The following is a 24,665-nucleotide window of genomic DNA, read 5'->3' as shown; positions in this document are numbered from 1 at the left end:
AAAATCATGGCGGTCAATTGGCTTGATCTGCTAAAAAGCAGATGGCCATCCCTCAATCTGCGTGACATACATTCTGCTCGCCCAGTAAATTTGCAGTTGGAACCCATCTGCTACTTTACTGGGTTCTCTGGTTGACTTCATATTCAGATTCCAGGGTTAGTGACTTTATGGATCGGGGACATCGACAATCTAAGCACAAACCCAATGGTTATATAGGTCTCCCTGTGAAAAAAGGTAAAGTGCCTGGCGATATTTGATACATTTGTTTTTATTTTATTTTTTTTATTTTCCAGACACAAGCCACTTATGTTTGGGTGCACAGGTTCAAGACAAAATCGTTGAGATCCGTCATACAAAACTTGGAATGAGATGGTTACATGGTATCCATAGACATCTAGGAGGCTTGTATGCATATTCCAATCTGAGAAGGTCACCAATGCCTTCTTAGATTGTTTAATTCCCACTACTTTTGAGTTTCGGGCTCTACATTTTGGTCTGTGTGTCCTAGGTGTTTTCCGTATCTGGACGATCTCTTGATCAAGGGCCCTTCTCAAGACCTACTGAAGTTGCATAATCTCCTTCTCAAGCAGTTGGTATTGATAAAGGGCCTTAGGGGATTTGAAATGTTGTCCATGTTCTGTGTTTCTGCTGATATGATGACCTGTGTGTATTAAAAGGATTTTCTTAATTTTTGGACTAATTGGTGAGTGCTCTTCTCTTGCTTGAGATATATATGCCATTAATTTTTGAGCCGCCAATTGAGAATATTTGTCAAACATTTAAGGGATTTAGGTTGACTTGGGTGAATACAAAACCTCTTTGTAATACTTTCTCATCCTTCCACACATCTCTCCCAAATCTGGTGGTATTATTCAAGCTACCACTAACAACTTACTCCATTTGAGTATGCCATCTCAGACCCGTAGCAAATGGCATCATATCTAACATATAAAGTTGTGTTCTAATCATAAGATACCTCTCAAAAACTTGTGCTTCAATCACTTGGAGACTGATCTGGACAGGTCTGATGGAGACTGATCTGGCCAATGTATTCTTGGTCCACTCTATGGGCCTCCCAAAAGATGGTATGGATAGTCATTTAAAGAGGCTAGATGCTTGGCAGACAATCATTGGGAATGCCTAGACACTTCCTCCTTGCAAATTGACAAAATTTGCTATTGGACAAAATTTGGAAGCTTCTTACAATGGAGAAAAATTACAGCCTACCTCAGTAATAAGTCAGACGGAACCTCCCAAATGTGATGTCCAAGGTATATTTTTCATTGGATTCCGTTGCTAGGGCATCTCCCCACATGGACTGTTTGACCTTCCAGTCTGACACTACATAGTAGAAAATCTTGTAATACCCTTGCAGTATATACAGTCAGGTCCATAAATATTGGGACATTGACAGAATTTTCAGATTTTTCCCTCTATTCACCACCACAATGGCTTTGAAATGAAACAAACAAGATATGATTTAACTGCAGACTTTCAGATTTAATTTGAGGGTAATTACATCCAAATCAGGTGAACGGTGTAGGAATTACAACTGTTTCTATATGTGCCTCCCACTTTTTAAGAGCCAAAAGTAATGGGACAAACTAAACAATCCTAAATCTAATTTTCACTTTTTAATACTTTGTTGCAAATCCTTTGCAGGCAATTACAGCCTGAAGTCTGGAACGCATAGACATCACCAGACGCTGGGTTTCATCCCTGGTGATGCTCTGCCAGGCCTCTACTGCAAATGTCTTCAGTTCCTGCTTGTTCTTGGGGCATTTTCCCTTCAGTTTTGTCATCAACAAGTGAAATGCATGCTCAATCGGATTCAGGTCAGGGGATTGACTTGGCCATTGCATAACATTCCACTTTTTAGCCTTAAAAAACTCTTTGGTTGCTTTTGCAGTATGCTTCGGGTCATTGTCCATCTGCACTGTGAAGCGCTGTCCAATGAGTTCTGAAGCATTTGACTGAATATGAGCATATAATATTGCCCGAAACACTTCAGAATTCATTCTGCTGCTTTTGTCAGCAGTCACATCATCAATAAATACAAGGGAACCAGTTCCATTGGCAGCCATACATGCCCGCGCCATGACACTACCACCACCATGCTTCACTGATGAGGTGGTTTGTTTTGGATCATGAGCAGTTCCTTTCCTTCTCTTCTCTTCCCATCACTCTGGTACAAGTTGATCTTTGTCTCCTCTGTCCATAGGATGTTGTTCCAGAACTGTAATGGCTTTTTTAGATGTTGTTTGGCAAACTCTAATCTGGTCTTCCTGTTTTTGTGGTTCACCAATGGTTTGCATCTTGTGGTGAACCCTCTATATTCACTCTTGTGAAGTCTTCTCTTGATTGTTGACTTTGACACATATACATCTACCTCCTGGAGAGTGTTCTTGATTTGGCCAACTGTTGTGAAGGGGTTTTTCTTCACCAGGGAAATAATTCTTTTGTCATCCACCACAGTTGTTTTCCGTGGTCTTCTGGGTCTTTTTGGTGTTGCTGAGCTCAACGGTGCGTTTTTTCTTTTTAAGAATGTTCCAAACAGTTGACTTGGCCACACCTAATGTTTTTGCAATCTCTCTGATGGTTTTGTTTTGATTTTTCAGCCTAATGATGGCTTGCTTCACTGATAGTGACAGCTCTTTGGATCTCATATTGAGAGTTGACAGCAACTGATTCCAAATGCAAATGTCACACCTAGAATCAACTCCAGACCTTTTACCTGCTTAATTGATGATGAAATAACGAGGGAATAGCCCACACCTGTCCATGAAATAGCTTTTGAGTTAATAGTCCCATTACGTTTGGTCCCTTAAAAAGTGGGAGGCACATATTGAAACTGTTGTAATTCCTACACCGTTCACCCGATTTGTATGTAATTACCCTCAAATTAAATCTGAAAGTCTGCAGTTAAAGCACATCTTGTTTGTTTCATTTCAAAACCATTGTGCTGGTGAATAGAGGCCAAAATCTGAAAATTCTGTCAATGTCCCAATATTTATGGACCTGACCGTAGATCTTATCTCTCCATAGGTCAGTGCCTTAATATTTGTTGCAATGCTCTATAAACATGCATATAATCCAACTCTGTTGTTCTCCCTTACCACTCACATCCTGTCTTGCTCTCACTCCCACTCATCATTATATTATTTATAAACTCTGGATGCATTCTATGTTGTAAGTATTTTGCCATTGAATGGATTCATACAGTTCTTGTGCGTTATGGATTATTCTATTCTCATTTAAATACCACAGCACTAGAACTTGATATAACATGTACTGTTGCTTTAGGAGTGAAAAATAAAGAGTGTGAATAAAATCGAATTAACCATTTTTGGGCATGACGTAATGTGTAAACAGTGGATGATTATTGTGTGCCATCTTCTCTGCACTAACAGGCTGTGTGATACAGCTGGAGTAACAAATCCTCAAGTCTGTCCTATATGGCTGTTCATCTGCATAGCAAAACTAGAAAATCATCCTGCTTGGCCGTTACAGTATAAGCCTGTGGGCAGTGGCATAACTTATGGTATTTGGAGCCCAGGGCAAGATGAAAAATGGAGACTCCGCCCCCGCATGTGGCCACTGAAAAATGGGGGCGTGTCTAGTCACTCTGGGAACATTCCTTACCATTCCGTATGCACCTTAGTGCCCCCAGTAGTAATGCCCGTTATGTAGTGCCCCCAGTAGTAGTACATATTATACAGTGCCCCCAGTAGAGCCCAATATATAGTGTCCCTTATGCAGTCCCCAAAGTAGTACCCCTAATATAGTGCCCCCTATGCAGTGCCAATTATACAGTGCCCCCAGTAGTGGCCCTGTGCCCCTTAAGCAGTCCCCCCCAGTAATGCCCAATATATAGTACCCCCTATACAGTGTCCATTATATAGTGCCCTCAGTAATGCCCCATATGCAGTGCGCCTTTTGCACATAAAACATAGACACACACAGACAGACAAATACACTTACCTGAATCCCTGCGCCCGCCGCTGTCCACTGCGCTGCTCCCATTCCACTATGCAGTGGGCACTATTGGAGAGACGTCATGACTCTCTACCTTCACCCAGTGCGGGAGCCGTAAGGCAGAACTCATGAGTGAGCTCTTGCCTGCCTCCGGCACTGGGTGCAGCACCGAATAAGAGTGTCTGACTCTTTTTGGCTGCAGTGCTAAAACAAACACACTGCCTGAATCCCCCACCCCCTAGACTGTAATGCCCATTTATAAATAAAACAATGGTTACAGTTTTATAAATTGAGAAACCTATATAGCACATTTCAATATGCTTTGAATGAGTGTTGTATAAAGTGGTTGACAACATTACTGGCTACCTCTACATTACATAGAGATTATAGTGGATAACTTATACTACGCCAATGTTGTGAAGTGTATGTATTAATGAAACATTAAAACGTTTAATGAAAGTTAAGATAACTATTAACATCAGCAATGATATATGTGTATTAGCATCCTAGTAGATAAGCGTGTATATTAGACCTAATGGTTCTGCAATTATTTAATACACAGGACAACAGTCTGGCACCTGTAGATTTATGGACTACATAATATCAGTAACTTTTGTCCAGACCTTCCCATAGCATCCACATTATTGTAGAACCCATTGTTTAATAGACACAAAGATCCAAAAATAATAGACTGCGAGATTTCAGTGTTGTACATGTTGAGTCTCCCATATCCAAATATTCCAAAATACAGAATATTCCGCAATACGGAATAATTTAAGCATGACTGAGAAAGTGAAACCTGTGCTTTCTGATGGTTCAATGTACACAAAGTTTGTTTAAAGCACAAATTATTAAAAATATAGTATAAAATAACCTTCAGGCTGTGTGTAATAGGTGTATATAACACATAAATACATTCTGTGTTTAGATTTGGGTGCCATTCCCAAGATATTTCATTATTTTATGCAAATATTCCAAAATACGGAATATTCCAATATCCAAAATACCCCTGGTCCCAAGCATTTTGGATATGGGAGCCTCAACCTGTAGCAGCAATAATTAAAGTGGCAATTTGTGTTAAGCTAAAACCACTGCTGCTTATTTTCACAGATACTGCGACACAGTCTAATAATGTTGAAATGAAAGGGATGTTAGTGTGGTCACCAAATCCTTCAGTGTCCGATGCAAAATGTAAGTCTGAGTTTTTCTGTTTCCGCTGTTTCTTGATCTTAATGTAAGTCTATGGCGTTTGTAACACAAGTAGTTTATACAGGGTTAGGCACCCCCAGGGAGAGGATAGGGTTAGGCAATCACCCGAAAGGTTTAGGTTTAGGGAGCGGTAATGGGGGGGGGTTTAGGCACCCCCGGGGTAGGTTAGGCACTAAGGAGGGAGGTTAGGGTTAGGCACCACTAAGGGAGGGTTGGGGTGGGGGTCAGGGGGGGTTAGGGTACTTACCTGTCCCAGTGGGGATCTTGTTCCTGTCGGGCATACTCTGTCGGGATTTGAATCGGCAGCTAACAGCTGCCGGCATTTCAATCCCATTCCATGTGTACAGTGGTCAGAAAGTAGCAGTGACCTAAATTATCAGCAATCTGTTACCTCTAGCTATAATTAGTGTTGTGAGTTGTGATTTTTAAGAGAACTCGCACCCTGTCCATAAATAGGGCTATTTCAGCTTTATTTTCCTAGCTGTGCCAAGATACAGTAATGAATGACCAATAGACTGAACTGCGCTTTGTGTGTACACCAATCAGTTACTATAATGTTTCCTTTCTGTGTTGCAGTGGATGAGTACATCTCCATGGCCAAGGACAAACATGGCTACAATGTGGAGCAGGTAAGAAGGGACAGGCAGAAAGCAGCCTCTGAAGGTCTTGTCCCAGTCCTCAACCATCAGGGAGATTTGTCAATCTGATGCCCATTTGTATTGAATATTAAACAGTTATCTTCTGTTATTGAAGATATATACCGCCCTAATGGTTTGTTGAGGAAGGTTTCAGGTGTATGTAAGGGGGATGGGTTAGTGTGGTAGAGGGGCGTACTTTGTAATGGGTTCCAGTGGCGAACCTCCAGATACTTATAAAAGGGCAGAGTGGGAATATGAAATTGGTTACTGTAGTTGGGCAAAGGACATGAAATGGGTATTCTCTTATAAATCTTTGATTATTCTAATCTGTTGATTCCCTATGGTTAAACTGGCTGAAGTACCCGGCGTTGCCTGGGTTTAAATCTTCAAGTTATCAATGAGTTGGATGTAACTGTCAACATTTAAAAAATAACCAGCAGCTCTTCCAACACACCCATAAGGAAAGTTCTGCCTGGTGCATTCCGCCATGAGGTCTGACCGTGACCCCAACCACTCCATGAGGCATCCCAGACCAATTGTCACCCCTCTGAAGTTTTTATCAAAATCCATCCAGTGAAAGGCCCAGAAGAGGCTCCACGTGTCAAAGTTCTGCCCAACGTACACCATCGGGAAGTCCGACCAGAACCCTAACCTCCCCAAAACCTAGCCAGGATCCAACTAGACCACCTCGCGTTGGTTTCATCAGTCGGTTCAGGGATGGTCAACCGCTAGTTAGGATCAAGCATGGGTGGAAAGGCAGGAATATTGGACTACAAAGTCGCCAGAGTATTTAACCATTTTGTCCCATGCAGCAAGGGTGTTCAGCGTAATTCTTAATGTAAAGTCATTCACTGCTCTGTGTTTAGCGTCGATTAATAACAGATCTTCCAAAGGAAATGAGTTGAATAAGTATCTCTCTAAACATGTGATCCCTAGCCAGCCTAGGTAGTTTCCATTTCCTCTCCGTAGCATAGGATTGATTTAGGAGTTTTGGAGGATTATATATGGAATGGACCGAAAGAAGCAGAAGATTTTAGGAGCAGAATTTTAATGGCAGGTCCAGCCACCACCAGTGGATCGTTAATATGTGTCTATCTCTAGTAAATGCACATGCCCTGTTATGGTGGAGGACTGAATATTGAAAACGGAGTTAGCTTCTGATAGCAGTGGTTTAGGGATATATATGTCTCCCTAAACCACTGATAGATAGATAGATATCTATGTGTGTGGAGAGAGAAAGAGAGATATCCAGAGCTTGTAATTCTTCATTAGAATGTGACATTATTGATGATGTGTTTGTATCATACACCCCACCATTGCACTTCTCCTAATTCCACACTCCTGCTCCTCACACTCATGATATGTCCCTGTTTTGTGGCCTTTTATTCTCATCATCCTCTTATTCCTCTCTCTGCATTGTGTCCTCTGGTCACTGAAAGGCCCTAGGAATGCTGCTGTGGCACAAACATGACGTGGAACGCGCTCTGGCTGATCTTGCGAATTTTACACCGGTTCCTGATGAGTGGAGCATTGAGGACAAGGTTCTTTTTGAACAAGCCTTTAGTTTCCATGGGAAATGCTTCCAGCGCATTCAGCAAATGGTAAAATAAGTGTGGAACTGTACCATATAAATGTGTTGGCATAAACTTAAAAATCTACATTAAATTTCAATCTAATTGAAATTAATTAGGGAACATGACAAAAAGGTGTGCCATGTAAATGACTAGTGACTTAGAGGGGTATTCAATATGAAAGGTTAACTTCCCTGGCGACGTTAACGTTTCATATCGGAGTTTTTTTCTGCCTAAAGGTATGGTGCGCGCTCCCGCTTATCCCCGTATTCAAAATAAAATTAACGGAAACGGGAAACTCCGAAGTTGGATTTGCGTAAAGTTACGAATTTTTCCTTAAAATAATTGTAAGACCCCCCCCTAAAGTGGTAAAAACATGGGGGAACACTATGGATACCCCCGTTTTAGCCTTTAATTGAAAGTCGGTCCCATCAAATTTGGGGTACATGAAAATGGGTACTAGCATATTAAGTCCCTAAAGTCAGTTTTTAAAAATTTCTGCATTTGTGCACCTGTCGCTATAATTCTATTCTAGAAAGCACCTGCCGCATACTTGCAGAATAGCCCTGAACCTATTTCCCTATTGTTTAACAATTTTTTCCCATTTTTTTTTTTTTGCACCCCAATTTTTACATTTTTTGGGGTGTCCCTATTTTTTTTGTAAAACTTTTTTTGACACAGTTCTTTTTTAAATGTCAATCTCAGGGGTGTAGGCTATTTTTTTTAAGCCTGCACCCCTAAACCCCAATTCTGCACTTTTTTTCGACACCTATTCAATGGTGAAAAGTTATCACCGTTTTTTTAATCAAAGACTTTTCAAAACTGCGATAAGTCTTAGAAATTGAATACGGTGTAAAACTAAAACCAGTGATATTAACGCAAAAATGTTAAAAAGTGCGATATTAACGCAAAAAACGATGTTATCGCACCCATATTGAATACCCCTATTAGTCTTGTAGTCAGTGTGATACATGTATGATGTGCTAGTGGCACAGGCCTACATAACAACATAGTAACCGTTTACCCCTAGCTCCCTGATAAACCGATCACCAGCCTGGTGAGGTATTATTACTCCTGGAAGAAGACTCGTTGTAGAACCAGTGTGATGGACAGACAGGCTCGCCGACTGCAGAACAAGAGGTAGGAGGGGTGAGAGGAGGAACTTGTGGGAAAAGGAGGGGGAATGAAAAGTAGTCAGATATAGGAGGTTTGTAAAGAGGAAAGGGAACATGTTGAGAGAACAATGTGAGCAAATATAATGGGGGGGGTTCCTTCTTGCAGAACATAGCTTGAAAGTGAGGAGATTGAGGTTTTCAAGGCACATGTTTATTGTAATGAATCCAGTTCTCTTAACTCTTGTAGCGTCGAAGCTGGAAATGATGTGCAGAAGATGAGCGACACTGAGCCAGATGCTGCTGAGACCAAGAAAGAGGTGAGTTCCCATACGTAGCACATGTAATATCCTCCATGTTACTATGCGTTCTACATACAGGCTGCTAGTCTGTCTCCTGGATGATTTCACATATTTGTTTAGTATTATGTTCTTCAATTTCCCCATCTTCCCACTTCCTAAGAATTCCTTGTTTTTCTGTCTCATCCTTCCTATGCTAATTTTGTATACTGCCTTTTTCTTTGAAATGTGTTAGGAACCCACATCCGAGGTGCCCAGTGGAAAACCTGGGCCGGTCAGAAAGGATCCCATGGTTTCTCAGTACCGACATCATCCCTTGCGATCACGCCGGAGGCCACCTAAGGGCATGTTCCTCAGCAAGAGTGATATTGGCGCAGTATGTACCAACGCGGAAACGCCAGCACCCACTCTGTACCAGCTGGACACGCAGCTCATTTCACTTAAACGCCAGGTATGGTGCAATGCCAGTGTTATAGAAGAGTGTATAACTACCCCTTGCCTCCTGGGACCAAAATAGTGCCAGGTTTATATTCAGTGTGCAATAGGGGTGGTCATCCCTGGGAGAAAAGGTACTGACATGCACACAGGAGTCTATATGTACGAGCGCTGATTGACAAGTAAGGAGACTGCCTCTGTTTTTCTGTCCCATAGGTAGACGTGGCAACGCTATGCTGGTTATTGTGAAGCTTATACATCCATGTGTCTGAACCTGTGGTTGTACTGCCGTAGTCGTCTTTGTTTGGTCACTTTTTCAAAGTTTAAACACAAAATTCAATCCCTCATCTGACGTAATCGCAGACACGTCTTCCTCATACGCCATGACGAAACGTACGAAGATCTTCCACTCGCTGTGACCAAACAAAGAAGACTACGGCAGTCCAACCGCAGGTTCAGACACATGGCTGTATGAGCTTCACAATAACCAGCATAGCTTTGCCACGTCTACCTGTGGGACAGAAAAACAGAGGCAGTCTCATTGCTTTTCAATCAGCCCTCTTATTATGCAGGATTGACTGCCCTTTTTTCATAGGGTCAATAATAGTACAGCAGTCTCGTCCCTTGTCTCTTCCTTCATCTGGAGAAAGTTTTGTCCAGATTATTTTAGATGTCTTTTGGTTTGATGGTCATTTCTGTAAAACTGAGTTCTGGGCTAGCCATGGACATTAAACAGGTGATTTGTTAATTAATTTTTCTACTTCAGGGTCCGTAGGGTTCCACAGGATACCTTGGGGTATAGGTGATGACGTCAGGCATCGGGCACCATAGAGTTAAGTTTTCAGCCTCCCAGGATGCACTAGGGTCCCCCTCCTATACGCCGCCCCCGAGCCAAGGCATCCCAGTTTCGTTGGTGCCCGGCTCAGAGTCGGATGCACCTGTTTAGAGGGGGGGCTAAGAATAGCCCCTGAAGTTTTCTACAAGGCAGCTGTGGCTGCACATCTGGAAGTACAGCATGGACAGTCATTCTTGACGTCCATGCTGTCTTCCCTACACCCCCGCCGGTACCAGAACGCCGCTACTGATCCGGGGATGCTGGTAGGCATCTGGGGTCACAGCTAGCGGTGACCCCAGATGTTTGGGACCATGGCCGGATTTAAGGGGGACTGCAGGTAAGCAGCAGGGTCCCGCCATGGGTCCCCGCTGGAACATGGTCCGGCTGAGCGTTAGCGCTGCGGCGTCCCAGGGGTTAATTTCATGACGGGAGGGCGCCTTCCCTGTACACAGCTGGCGCCTCCCCGCTGCAGACAGCCCTCTCTGCATCTGCTGACTGGCCCTGTGGCAGTGCTCCTCCCCCAGGCCGGCCTCCTCTCTGCTCCTCGGTGGCCATCTTTGCTGAAGCATGGTGAGCGCTGCTGGACGCTGATGATCGGTGGCATCGTGGTCTAGGTCTCCCGACATACCTCTCCTACGTTGGAACAGGTCTGTGTATGCAGCGCTGTGTCCTACCAGACTCTGTGTCTGCATAGTTGAGGATCAGCGCTGATAGTGCAGGGATTGATTTCTTTGCATTGTATGTGACTGCTGCTAGCATCTGCTGCCTGTACTTTCATTTTCTACTGTCAGCGTTTTCACTATCCCTGCTCTTCTGCTAAAGCCCTTGCGGTGCGGTGATTGCAGGGCGGTTCTCCCACTATACTAACGCATATCAGTGAGAGGGTTCACATACTTGCCATCATGTCTGAGAGTGATTTTCCTCTCCAGCTTCTGTGTACTACGTGTAAGGTACCTATAGCGGAGGGGGAGGGTAGCGCGGAGGGGCTATGTCGGCAGTGTTTTTTATTGACACGGCCAATTACTGTCACGGCTCTGGTTCAGGAGCCGCCCTGGGCTTGTTTCGCTAAAGCGCTTACAACCCTTGTGGGCCAGTTAGCTCCGCAACCTGCGTTCCCTCAGATGGGATTGTCCCAGCAGTCAGTGGTGTCGTCACCCATGCAGGTGTTCCCAAGACAACTGATGGTACCCCACAGTCTCCCCATTTCCCCTCCTCAGGTCTCTCAGGAGCCTGCGTGGGTTAATTCTCTGACAAGTTCTGTGCAGCATTTGTCAGATGTGTTACAAGGGGCCGGTGGCGTCTGTCTGCTCCTTATGAGGATGACGAGGGGACGACCGATGATGGGGAGATTCTGGATCATTCGGACAAAGAACCTCCCCGTACTAAAGAGTCGGACGCTAAGTCTAAGGTTTATATACCTGGCCTTATTCGTGCAGTCCGCACAGCTTTAGTTATTGAGGATGATGAACCTCCGGTATCAAAATCCAAATATGCCTTTTTCAAAGATGTTAAGGGTGACGCCACAGTGTTTCCTCTTTCGGGTCAATTGGTGGACCACTTAGAGGAGGCGTGGAAACATCCTGGCAAACGGTATCCGCCTCAAAGACGTTTAGCAGTGGCTTATCCGTTTGCGGACAATTATTTTGTTAAGTGGGAATCCCCGCCACAGGTGGATTCCCATGTGACACGCCTGGTCCGAAGTGCCACGTTGCCCATGCCCTCGTTAAAGGATGCCCCGGACCGTAAGGTGAAAATCTGCCTAAAGTCCGCTTATTCCCTCGCGGGGGGGCAGCCAGGCCGGCTATGGCCATTTTGTTGGGTAGCCAGAGCTATGGAGCGCTGGGCAGATAGTTTAGAAGCGTCTTTCGATTCCGGCTGAACAGTCCGAGTTGATAGGCAATCTGCGGGATTCGGCCACTTACATTAATTTAGATATCAGTACCCTGACTTCTCGGATTTCTTCGGCAGCGGTGGCGGCTCGTCGCACCTTATGGTTGCGATCTTGGAAGGCGGACGCTGATTCCAAAAAGGGCTTGGAAGCTTTGCCTTTTAATGGAGAAGACCTATTTGGTTCGGATCTGGACAAAATTGTAGACACGCTGGCGGCAGCCAAATCGGCATGTCTCCCGTCTGCTGCAGTTCCTTCCAGTTCAGATATGCCATCCTTTTGGCCTTACAGGGCCCAGGGTAGGCCTAAAGCAAATTCTTTTCCCCGACAGGCTGGCCCCAAGAAATCGGCCAAGCTCCGGAAGCAGGCCTGGAGTACCAGACGTCCGGCCCCTAAGTTCGATGACAAACCTGCGGTTTGACGGTCCAGGCCTCCCTTTGGGGGATCCCAAAGTGGGAGGCCGTCTGCTACGGTTCGCCCAGTGTTGGTCGGTAACCATGACAGACAGTTGGGTTCAGGAGGTGGTTTCTCACGGGTATGCCCTCTCCTTTCGGCACAGACCCCCATCCCGATTCTTCATCACGGGTCTTCCATCAGACCGGAACAAAGCCACGGAACTGGGGAAGGTTTTGCACACTATGCTCCAGGCTGGAGTTATAGTGCCTGTTCCTTTCTCCCAGAGGGGCCTGGGTTTCTATTCCAACCTGTTTTTGGTGCAGAAACCCAATGTACCGTCCGATCCTCAACCTCAAAGCACTCAACAAGTCCTTGCGGGTGCCGAGGTTTCGGATGGAGACCCTACGGTCCATCATTCTGGCGCTGGAACCTAGGGATTACATGGTGTCGTTGGACATACAGGAGGCTTACCTGCATGTCCCTATTCTTTCGCGCCATCAACAGTTCCTCAGGTTTGCAATCCGCAACGATCACTTCCAGTTACGGGCGTTACCTTTTGGCCTGGCGACAGCACCACGTGTGTTCACCAAGGTTATGGCCGTCATGGCGGCTTCCCTGCGGCTGCAGGGAGTCCGCATGTTGCCGTACCTAGACGACCTTCTGTTGGTAGCAGGCTCTCCGAATCTCCTTCTACACCATTTGGATCTGACGATTGCAGTACTGCAACGGCACGGCTGGTTGATAAACTGGCAAAAGTCCACCCTGATCCCGTCTCAGAGGATTCTGCACCTCGGAGCCTTGTTGGACTCCAGACAGCAGAGGATCTTTGTGATGGGGGAAAAGATCTCTGCCTTGCAGTTGAGGGTGCGCAGTTGTCTGCGGAGTTGCCGTGTGTCTCTTCACTCGGCAATGAGGTTACTGGGCTCCATGGTGTCCGTATTCGACATGGTGGAATATGCCCAGTTTCACTCCAGACCTTTGCAGCAATTGATCCTGTCCAAATGGAATGGACTGCCTCAGAGTCTCAAATCCCAGACGATGGTGCTCACTCCGGAGGTTCGCCTGTCCCTTGCCTGGTGGTTGCAGACGACCCATCTCAACAGGGGTCGTCCGTTTTGAGTGACGAACTGGGTCTTGTTGACAACGGACGCCAGTCTTCAGGGCTGGGGAGCGGTCACGGGTCCACACCTGTTCCAGGGCAGATGGACTCAGGCGGAAAAGGAGCTTCCGATAAACATCTTGGAACTCCGCACCGTTTTCAATGCTCTCCAGCAGGGCCATCGGGTCCTCCAAGGTCATGCCGTGCAGGTCCAGTCGGACAACGCCACCACCGTGGCCTACATAAATCGGCAAGGAGGAACCCGAAGTCGGGCGGCACTCGTAGAGGTGTCCCGCATCCTGGTCTGGGCGGAGCGCAATCTCCCGGCCATATCAGCGGTATTCATCCCGGGAGTCCTCAACTGGGAGGCCGACTTTCTCAGTCGCCAGGACGTTCATCCGGGGGAATGGTCTCTGCACCAGGACATCTTTCAACTTCTGGTGGACAGGTGGGGTCTTCCAGAGATCGACCTCATGGCGTCACGGCACAACAACAAGTTGCCGGTGTACAGGTCTCGCACAAGAGACGAAAAGGCGTCTCTGGTGGATGCTCTGTCCGTCCAGTGGATGTCCCGGTTTGCTTATCTCTTTCCTCCGTTTTCCCTTCTTCCACGGGTAATCCGGAAATTCAAACAGGAAGGAGGGACGCTCCTGTTAATAGCTCCCGCGTGGCCCAGACGGCACTGGTTCTCAGACCTTCAGGGTCTGTCCGTGGACATTCCTCTGCGGTTGCCGCTACGACCGGACCTACTGTCACAGGGTCCTTGTCTTCACCCGGACCTGACTCGGCTGTCTTTGACGGCGTGGCTGTTGAGACGGCCATGTTAAGGTCCAGGGGGTTTTCCAGCTCTGTAGTACGAACTATGCTAAGAGCTCGGAAACAGTCTTCTGCAAGAATATACCATCGTGTGTGGCATACGTTCTTCCAGTGGTGTCGACCCAGAGGTTATGCACCTCGGAAGTTCCGTCTGTCTAGAGTGCTAGCCTTCCTACAGGCGGGACTAGACCATGGGCTTCGCCTTGCTTCTTTGAAGGTGCAGGTTTCTTCCCTGTCTGTCTGGTTCCATCGTAGGATTGCTACAATCCCTGATGTGCGCACCTTTATGCAAGGTGACGTCACGCGGTACTCGCGCAGTGCTCCTCTGGGAGCGCTGTAATCGACTGATTTGTAAGGGCAAAGGGGCCCGTCCACTGGTCCCACCGGGCCCTCGGCGAACGCCTAGGATGCCTAGCGGGAAATCCGGCCCTGGATGGGAGAGGGGTATGACGGGGGAAAAAAAAAAAGGTATATATTTTAATAATTCTGAATGTGATTTAAGACCACTAATGAAATGAATCTATTCTAGAGCCCTGGCTACAATGTATTAAATTTTACGATCATTCAATACACTTGTAAGAATTCTGGGCCTGATTCAGAGCTGAACGCTCTGACCAGAGCGCTCGCTCTGAATCAGTGCCCTCCTACCTGAAAATGGAGCGACCTCCTGGCCGCTCGCATAGCTGTGGGTGACCACCCACAGCATATGCGAGCAGCCAAAAAGATGGTCGCGATGGTCTTTGACCATCGCTACCATCGGGTTTGCGACGAGACCCTGCAGTAGGGTCTCGCTGTCGCAAGCCCAGTAGTGATTTTGGCTCTATCAGAGCCAAAATCAGTCCCACTGACATCACTAGTGATGTCAATGGGGCCGGCTTCAGACGGTAGGCGTTCCCATGGGAACGCCTCCGTCTGGCAACCACGCCCCCGGCACGCCCACCAAAGGGGGCGTGCTGTCAATCAACATCGACAGCACGCCCCCTTTGGTGCGAGACCCGGAGCGACGGAGAGCCCGTCGCTATCTGGGTCTCGCGCATGCACACGACGGAGCTCCCTCCGTCGTGCGCATGCGCAGTGGGGCAACATCGACCCGTTTGCGAGCGTCCTTTGCTCGCGAGCGGGTCTGAATGACCCCCTCTGTTTGTAGCTCACTCTGGTGGTGAAGGAGGGTATAATGTCATTACTTTCATAAGACTATACACAGATCTTCAGGTATGATTAAATATAGTTATAAAATAATTGTACCAGATATCAGTGTTGGTTACACAGCAAGATTGCAGCACTACAATTGTTCCTTCCAGGTAAGGTTTCCTCCAAGGTGTGTGTGCTTACATTTCCCATCTGTCTTTGTTCCAATCCTCTTCCCAACTGCAGGCAAAATGACTTTACTTTCACAGCAAAGAGGAAGGGGGTACACGGGACCACTGAGCACCATTGCTTCCTGATGTGTATGAAACAAACACCGCAGTCATGGCTAAGATAAAGCTGCTGCTCTCACAGAAGGCTAAAATAGTCATTGTATCCAATTCACCTTACAGGTACAGAATGTTAAGCAGATGAACAGCAGCTTAAAAGAAACACTTAACGGTGGAATCGATGAGATTAGACCACCAGAGGTGAGATTCCTGCCCCTTTACCCATTCTCCCTATTGTGTTCCAGCCTTTCTACATGCTGCTCTGCCTGCAAGCTGCTAACACTCGGGGAACACTTACTCTCTCTCCTTTCATTGCTTCTCTTTAGTTAAACATCAAGCTGAATTCTCGCTGGACCACAGAGGAACAACTGCTGGCTGTACAAGGTGGGTTGATATTTGGTGCCAGGAATTGCAGTGCTACAATTGTACAAGAAGAAAGATTGCAGCTGTATTTTGTGGGTCAGGCTAATGTAAAGATGTAGTGAAGATGATGATGATGCCACTGGGGCGGGATGGGTGGTATTCTGTTCTGTACAAGGAGAGAAAAGTTTCATGTGTGTTCCAGCTGTTAGGCGATATGGAAAAGATTTTCAGGCCATCTCAGAGGTCCTGGGTAATAAGACCCCAGCCCAGGTGAAGACGTTTTTCATTAGTTATCGTAGACGCTTCAACTTGGAGGAAGTACTTCAGGAGTGGGAGGCAGAACAGGATGTTCCTCCATCCACTGTATCCACGGACTCCTCCAGTAAGAACTCTGGCTCTTCCCAGACTACCAGTGAAGATGATGATGAGGTGAGAGATGTGATTATAAAATATTGTACCGGGCAGCGTTTTCTTCCAAGTCTACTTTCTCTATTCTTATTCATCTCTCCTTTCACATCTTTCACTGTTGCTGTTTATTGCAGCATTATGTAACCTCTAACTGTAATAATATACATTAATAATGTAATGCAGATGGCAACCGTTTTAGACTTGATTAAATATTACTTGGTTAAAACCAAGGCTACGTGTTCTATATAATTTGTTTTATTTTTCTATTGAGTTTCATTATTCCCACACATTATACATGAACTGTAAATGGAAAATGAGATGCACCGGGATACACTGTAGCTAAGCATGATGAACATTTCTGAAAACATATTTTAACCCAGTTTTTCCTACTGTAAGAGTCCATACCTAAAACTGTATGGCAGATGGAAACGAACTGGCTCATTTTATCTCACTTACGTTCTACATTCAAATTTAGTTTAATTATTTCCAAAGTTTCCTGTACACAGGGATAGGGCCAGTGACGTCTGAGTAGCTCAGAATGCGCATCCTCAGCTTTTAGAACCTGTCTGAGCTCCATCTGTCTGTAATAGAGCAGGGTGGTAACACTGAGCTGCAATGGAAGGTCAGGGTAACACTGCACAATAGATTTTACCTTCCCCAATCATGTTTGAAATTTTAATCTTCTGATTTAGGGGCCTATTCATTATTACTTATTATTCTCTGGAGATAATTATGTTTAGAACTCGCATGGAGTTCTACCTAATTACCAGAGGAATTCATCATTCCTCCTCTCCATCAGTATCTATTCCGAAAAGCTGTCATTTTTGTGATGACAGCTTTTCGAAAAATAGTTATTTTTCCCTACCTGCATCCACATACCACTACCGTCCTCCGGGTCTCCCCGCTCCATCAGCCCCGGCGGCATGTCCGGCTCCACCTCCGCTGCCCGCTCTATCCACTGTGCCAGCTCGTGCATTTCACCCGCAACCCCCCTTTCCTTCCCGGCTGTCATTTTCTGTGCTGTCACTTGCATCCAACCTTTTTTTTTTTTTTTTTGTAATACTTTCTTCTGTTCTCGCTGCATACTGCTGCCGGAAGCCCCTCCCCTCTGTCTGTCCCCCAGTGGCACTTGTGAGGTCTTCTTCAATTAACTGTTTTATAGTAAATAAACAGTTTAATTGAAGAAGCACTTACAAGTGAGACCAGGGAACAGCGGGGAGACACTTCCCGGCAGAATACAGCAGCGGGGAGAACACACAGTCCAGCCAGAGCAGGGAGCGATAAGGGAGCCGGAGGAACACCTCACGGTGAAAGTAGGTAAGTATGTCCCACTGCTACCACAAGCTGGCGTGTAAACGGCAGCTTGTGTAGCCTCTGTATGCCATCTGAGAATGGCATACAGTAACACCATCAAATTCCGAAAATACCAAATTTTTGGAATTTGATGAATAGCCTAATTTCTACATCCTAATTCTGATGTATGGGGAGTGTGGAAATTAACACAGAAGCACTTAACGCAGGAGATATCACTGATCACTGATATCTCCTGGTTAAGTGTGTTAATGAATACTAAAAAAGGTAATTAAGGAAAAATGTGCTTAAAACCGTTAATTTTGTGTTGATGAATAGGCCCCTTAGTGCTCCTTTAAGCTTTGATAGTGTCAGAGCAAGGAAAGCCATATGTTTGGCCATTGAGTCATTAAACTTCGCTACCATGGTATTTAATAAGTGTAGCATGTCCTACATCTCCCTGCCAACTACAGTGTTAGATTTTTAATCGCAGTAATATTAAACAACTCTATGTACATAAAGTGGTTTGCCACATATAGCTATATAGATGTAAATATGGTGCTAAATTGTGCTGGAGATGGCAGACATTTTCTATAGTGCAAGCAGACATGCTCCTACAATTTACTTTGTCTTGATTTATAGTTTAACAAATAAATTAAGACAAATATGATGCTTGCATAAGTATTCACTTGTGTTCTTTTAGCTCTGTTGATAGAGGTAAAGATATTGCTCCAGCAATGAATATAGACCTCATTGTGCTCTGGGAGTAGAAACTGAGCCACTACAAAATGCTGGAATATCTTCCAGTGTACAGAGCAATGGAGCAGTGCAGGTGCTGGGATAGTTTGTACCAGTGCTCTCAGTATCTGCAGATCTGCTTGCTTGTATCATGTTCCACCATGAATGCGGTGTGGGTAAAATCCTCTGCTACATTTTTCTATGAAACCGAACTTTATTTAGTGACCATTGCCTAGGCAGAGACAGATAACAATATGAACTCCAGACACTGCCCCCTGACACATGACGATTTGGTGGCACAACTGCGTGTCATGCCCCTGATCTTATCACGCCAGGAGTTTGCAGAGGGAGCTGCTGGGTATCCCTGAGCCTCTCCCGACTCCCGCTGCTCGGTGACACCATCCGAGGGGTTGACATCATAATAGCAGAGCAGCAGTGCTATTCTAGTGTCACCAACGCGGATGGTAACGCCACTGGGACAAGATAGGTTTTTTGCAAACTAACATAATAGGACACTTGTAAAAGTGTGGGAATTTTGTCAGAATGAAGGAAATCTGGGTAGACAGATATAGGTGTGTGCGCAGCCTGTAGGTGTTACCAGCAGAGACAAACAAAGTAAAATAAAGCTCCTAGAAGTACCGTCATCTGCACCCATAATGGTTTTATATTGTCCTTTTAAGACAGGGGACTATAATTAGTGTAATTAAGCCGTTTATCTTTGGGTAAGTAAGTTAGCCTCTCATTGGTCAACTCTCAGCCATAGGTGATGAGTGCTACTAACAGTATCCAGTCCCTAACATCTGCACATTCTGCCTGTAGAGGCTTATGGTGGCAGGACGTGTATAAATCGTGAATACTTATGCAAACTGATTATTTACTATTTTTACTTTAAGATCCCTGCTGCTGACATATAACTAATTTAATATATTTTGTATGAGCATGTGAGCTGGCAATACTGCCAATACTTGTTGTACAAAGATGTGTAAGTTTGCACCAATTTGGTTAACACACATTATGGAAATGTCAGGACTCTGAATTTCAACTTCTTCTTTCCCCAGGTGCAGATCACATCCATCTCCTCTTCATCGCAGACTGTATCATCCACTACAACAGCACCAGCAGTCACAGCTTCTACCTTTTCTCTTCCTCCACCACTACTGCGCCCGTCTCTTCCTTCAGCTCCTACGCTGCATCGCCAGCCCCCTCCGCTCCAGCCAGGACGTCTCCTCCAGCCTCGTCCTCCTCCTCTTGTCCGCCCTGCCCCCCAGCAGAGCCCTCGTGCACCACCTGCCTTATTGGGAAACCATGCAGAGCCAGCCTTCTCCTGAGGACTTGTTTTATAGATCCCTCTTGCAGTTTGGGAATGGGCTGGGTTTATTTATGGCACCGTGGCACTGAAATTGTAATATTACAACATATGACCTATGGATCAACTCATATTACCTCAACAAAACAATACTGAAGAATAAGGGACAGGACTGCAATTGCTGATTAGAGCATGCAAGAACAAATGATGCTTTGAGCTACAGATTGGCATTGTGCTTGCAGTAATTCGATGAAATTACCTGTAATATGCATAAAACAGAAGGGAATGTGCCAGTTACTTTTATTGTTATTATTAGATCAATGAGTGGTTGAATGTTTCCATTTACATGGCTCTCGCAAGAATGACTTAACTCTTCCATCTTGGACATGAGTGCTTCAGAACTGAGCTATTGTTTTGGGATGTCCCTACAGGATAAGTGGACTTTTGTGAAACCTATACATCTGCATCAATATGTAATGGTCTTGGCTTGTATCTTCAGAATAGCTTTATTCCAAACTTGCACTTGAGCAAGTGTATGTGATAAACATCATTTTCAGGTTGTTGTCATTAGGCTATTGGTGTGACCTTGTTGATCGGCCATGCTAGGATAAACTTTCTGGGTATGTAGTAGTGACTTTTAACTTTGTGAATAGTTCATTAATAATAAATGTTTTCCCTAATGATTTGAGCTCTGTTTTAAAGAAAGGGTGTAGTCCGTGCTGACATTCTACACTTAGTAATGCTTCCCTTCCCCCTTACTGCTGTTTGGCAGGGGTGTGGTATATGATGTCATCAATCATAATGTCGACATGGCCATAAGGTTGACATTGACCATGTAGACACTGATGAAATGTGACACATTAGAATGTCAACATATCGTCCCTGATGGGCCAACAGGGACTCACCTGCTTCTTAAGGTAGTGGCTCCAGTGGTGTCTCTCAGGTCCCAGAGGTCATGCAAGTGTGACTTTCAGCGCTGACATGCGGTGGTTCTGGTGAGTATTGTCTCCTTATTCTAATCCTTAACCCTCCCTCTAGTGCCCAAGCCTAACCTCCCCACCCACCCTCCATAGCCTAACCCTACCCTCTCCCTCCTGCAACTTAACATGTTGACTGTCTGGCAATGTCAGCATTTCACATGTCAATGTTCTGAGAATGTTGACATGTTGGTTGTCGTCATTTTGACAATGTTGACATTCTAACTTTGTGGTCTCAACATTGCTAATGACTACATCCCATTTGGCAGAAGTGTCGCTAGTAGTATCCACAAAGTTACAAACTAATATAGGCAAAAAATACACTGGGTGGAGTTATTTGCAGCTCTGGTGCCCGTGATTGGTCACTGAAGCTCACACCCCCTCCAAAGCTTGTCACAGCCCTGGAGCAGCCCCCCCACATTTACAATGTGTAGGGTGAGAGGTTGTGGTCCCAAAGCTTCCATCTAACCACCCAATTACATATGGCTGCAGCTGTATATAATATAAATATATAATTTAAATTCTCTCCCCCAATGTACACAGCTATTTAAGAATGTGTGTAACTTGCACACTGATTTTAACACAACATCTTTCTAATTAACTGCATATGTATGCGTATTAATTCTTGTAACAATTAAAGGCATTGCCAGTGGGTACATAAAGAATCCACCCAGAATTAGAAAAAATATATGCAACACATATGTATGTAAAGATGAGTGCAGATACAGTCAGGTCCATAAATATTGGGACATTTACAGAGTTTTCAGATTTTGGCCTCTATTCACCACCACAATGGCTTTGAAATGAAACAAACAAGATGTGCTTTAACTGCAGACTTTCAGATTTAATTTGAGGGTAATTACATCCAAATCAGGTGAACTGTGCAGAAATTACAACAGTTCTATATGTGCCTCCCACTTTTTAAGGGGCCAAAAGTAATGGGACAAACTAACAATCCTAAATCTAACTTTCACTTTTTAATACTTTGTTGCAAATCCTTTGCAGGCAATTACAGCCTGAAGTCTGGAACGCATAGACATCACCAGGTGCTGTGTTTCATCCCTGGTGATGCTCTGCCAGGCATCTACTGCAAATGTCTTCAGTTCCTGCTTGTTCTTGGGGCATTTTCCCTTCAGTTTTGTCTTCATCAAGTGAAATGCATGCTCAATCGGATTCAGGTCAAGGCATTGACTTGGCCATTGCATAACATTCCACTTTTTAGCTTTAAAAAACTTTGTTTGCTTTTGCAGTATGCTTCGGGTCATTGTCCATCTGCACTGTGAAGCGCCGTCCAATGAGTTCTGAAGTATTTGACGGAATATGAGCATATAATATTGCCCGAAACACTTCAGAATTCATTCTGCTGCTTTTGTCAGCAGTCACATCATCAATAAATACAAGGGAACCAGTTCCATTGGCAGCCATACATGCCCACGCCATGACACTACCACCACCATGCTTCACTGATGAGGTGGTATGTTTTGTATCATGAGCAGTTCCTTTACTTCTCTTCTCTTCCCATCACTCTGGTACAAGTTGATCTTTGTCTCCTCTGTCCATAGGATGTTCCAGAACTGTAATGGCTTTTTTAGATGTTGTTTGGCAAACTCTAATCTGGTCTTCCTGTTTTTGTGGCTCACCAATGGTTTACATCTTGTGGTGAACCCTCTATATTCACTCTTGTGAAGTCTTCTCTTGATTGTTGACTTTGACACATATACAAGTTCCTCCTGGAGAGTGTTCTTGATTTGTCCAACTGTTGTGAAGTGGTTTTTCTTCATCCGGGAAATAATTCTTTTGTCTTCCACCACAGTTGTTTTCCGTGGTCTTCCGGGTCTTTTGGTGTTGCTGAGCTCTCCGGTGCGTTCTTTCTTTTTAAGAATGTTCCAAACAGTTGACTTGGCCACACCTAATGTTTTTGCTATCTCTCTGATGGCTTTGTTTTGATATTTCAGCCTAATGATGGCTTGCTTCACTGATAGTGACAGCTCTTTTGGATCTCATATTGAGAGTTGATAGCAACTGATTCCAAATGCAAATGTCACACCTAGAATCAACTCCAGACCTTTTACCTGCTTAACTGATAATGAAATAATGAGGGAATAGCTCACACCTGTCCATGAAATAGCTTTGGAGTTGATAGTCCCATTACTTTTGGTCCCTTAAAAAGTGGGAGGCACATATTGAAACTGTTGTAATTCCTACACCGTTCACCCGATTTGGATGTAATTACCCTCAAATTAAATCTGAAAGTCTGCAGTTAAAGCACATCTTGTTTGTTTCATTTCAAAACCATTGTGCTGGTGAATAGAGGCCAAAATCTGAAAATTCTGTCAATGTCCCAATATTTATGGACCTGACTGTATTCTGCATGGATTCTTTATGTACCTACACCATTCAATTGTTACAATAATGAACACACATGCATATGCACTTGATTAGAAAGGATATCATTGTGTGAAAATCTCTGCACTCAATTTTTTGCATACATATGTGTTGCATTTTTCTCCTTCATCCACTAGGGGACACTGGAGTTCAAGACAGTAGGGTATAGACTGTGGTAGAGTAGAGCCTGGCACTTCAAATAATTTAATAAGTGTGACTGGCTCCTCCCCCTCTATGCCCTATCGGCTCCAGTTTTTAGAATGTGCTGAGAGAGCTGGTAGCACAATAGGTTACTGTGACAGTCTGCCAGCTACGTGGGAACCACCACCAGCCTGTGTCCGGCGTCCATTAAGGGGGACTATAATACTTGATACATTCAACTCCAGACGAGTTCCTCTACATGAGGCAGCGCAGCGCGGTCCATACTTCGGCCCCAGCGCAGTGTAGGTTCCCTTTTTGAGAACAAGGGCCCAGCCTAATAAAATGTTGCGCTGGAGTTGCTTATGCCGGGATCAACCTACATATCCGCCCAGCCCGCCATTTACTAGTAAGCGGGCAGAGGCGAACCTTACGGCTGGTGCTTGTGCACAAATGAGCAGCGCGTCATGCATATTAACGGCGCCCTCGGTAGTGCAACTGCTCCACGAGAGCCTACACCGGCTCATGTCCGCAGTCCTCCCCTCAGCCCAGCTTTCCCGGTTGGTGAGTAGCAGGAGCGGTATATGATAGAGCTAGGCTTAGTAGTGACAGACGCGAGCTGTCACTGTACGTAGCTGCTCCTGCATTTTCCACCTGAGGAGGCAGTGGCGTTCTGCAAACGAACTCCCTCATCTGCCGCGCTGTGTTCTTAGTGTACAACACTGGTGCCGGCTTTTAGGATGGGCTGTTAAACAGGTGCTGTCCTCATCCCCGGTCTCTAGTAGTGAGGAGACAGCGGCATCCCACTGCTCCCGTAGGAAGGAGTTTACAGCGCGGCCCCGCCATATTATAAAGTCCTGCTCCTAAGAGGGCAGTACAGTCAAAATGTAACTGTTCTGTCTCTGCCAGCACAGGAGCAGTCAGCTACCCTGAAGCAGCATCTGGGCAGCGGCTCTGCTGGCATAAACCATAGTGCTGGTAGATGGGGGGCCGCCACATCCCGCTGTCTTGGGGATGGATACCGGTTTCATTATAGTGGGGGCACCATAGGCTGCTACAGCTAGTAGCACTATTGTGAGAGATAACAGCTTCTGCTTTCATTCTCTCCACTCTACAGAAGCGCTGGTGTGGCTCTTGGACAAGTCTAGCCTAGTGTCTAATTATATGAGCAGCACTAGGTGCACTGTCTTGGTAGCCTCCTTCTAAGCTTAGACAGTAACCCTGCTTTCTTCTTCAGGCTCCACAGGGAGACCTTGGGGTGTAGGTGGGATCTGGATCCCGGGCACCACGCAGTTAAAAGCTGTATCTTCCAGGAAGTACTGGTCAATCCTCCCTATACCCCACCCCCGAGCCAGAGGCACCTCTGTTTACG

The 24,665-nt window shown here is 45.3% G+C and overlaps 1 protein-coding gene across 2 annotated transcripts in view; it reads left to right on the top strand.

Annotated features, from left to right (window-relative positions):
- RCOR2 (REST corepressor 2) overlaps positions 1-19,897 on the top strand; it is a 38,162-nt gene extending 18,265 nt beyond the window's left edge. For both annotated transcript variants that reach the window (XM_088480147.1, XM_088480148.1), the window contains exons 4-13: positions 5,086-5,166; positions 5,761-5,813; positions 7,262-7,423; positions 8,424-8,533; positions 8,756-8,825; positions 9,040-9,255; positions 15,812-15,889; positions 16,015-16,072; positions 16,254-16,480; positions 19,546-19,897. In XM_088480147.1, the coding sequence (XP_088336273.1) occupies positions 5,086-5,166; positions 5,761-5,813; positions 7,262-7,423; positions 8,424-8,533; positions 8,756-8,825; positions 9,040-9,255; positions 15,812-15,889; positions 16,015-16,072; positions 16,254-16,480; positions 19,546-19,815 (1,325 nt within the window). In that variant the 3' untranslated portion in view covers positions 19,816-19,897. The remainder of the gene's footprint in view (positions 1-5,085; positions 5,167-5,760; positions 5,814-7,261; positions 7,424-8,423; positions 8,534-8,755; positions 8,826-9,039; positions 9,256-15,811; positions 15,890-16,014; positions 16,073-16,253; positions 16,481-19,545) is intronic.
- Positions 19,898-24,665: the final 4,768 nt, after the last annotated feature.

This window comes from Taudactylus pleione, unplaced genomic scaffold (assembly GCF_031769625.1).
Source record: "Taudactylus pleione unplaced genomic scaffold, aTauple2 ptg000250l, whole genome shotgun sequence".
Lineage (NCBI taxonomy): Eukaryota > Metazoa > Chordata > Amphibia > Anura > Myobatrachidae > Taudactylus > Taudactylus pleione.
This window is presented reverse-complemented; position numbering and strand designations above follow the sequence as displayed.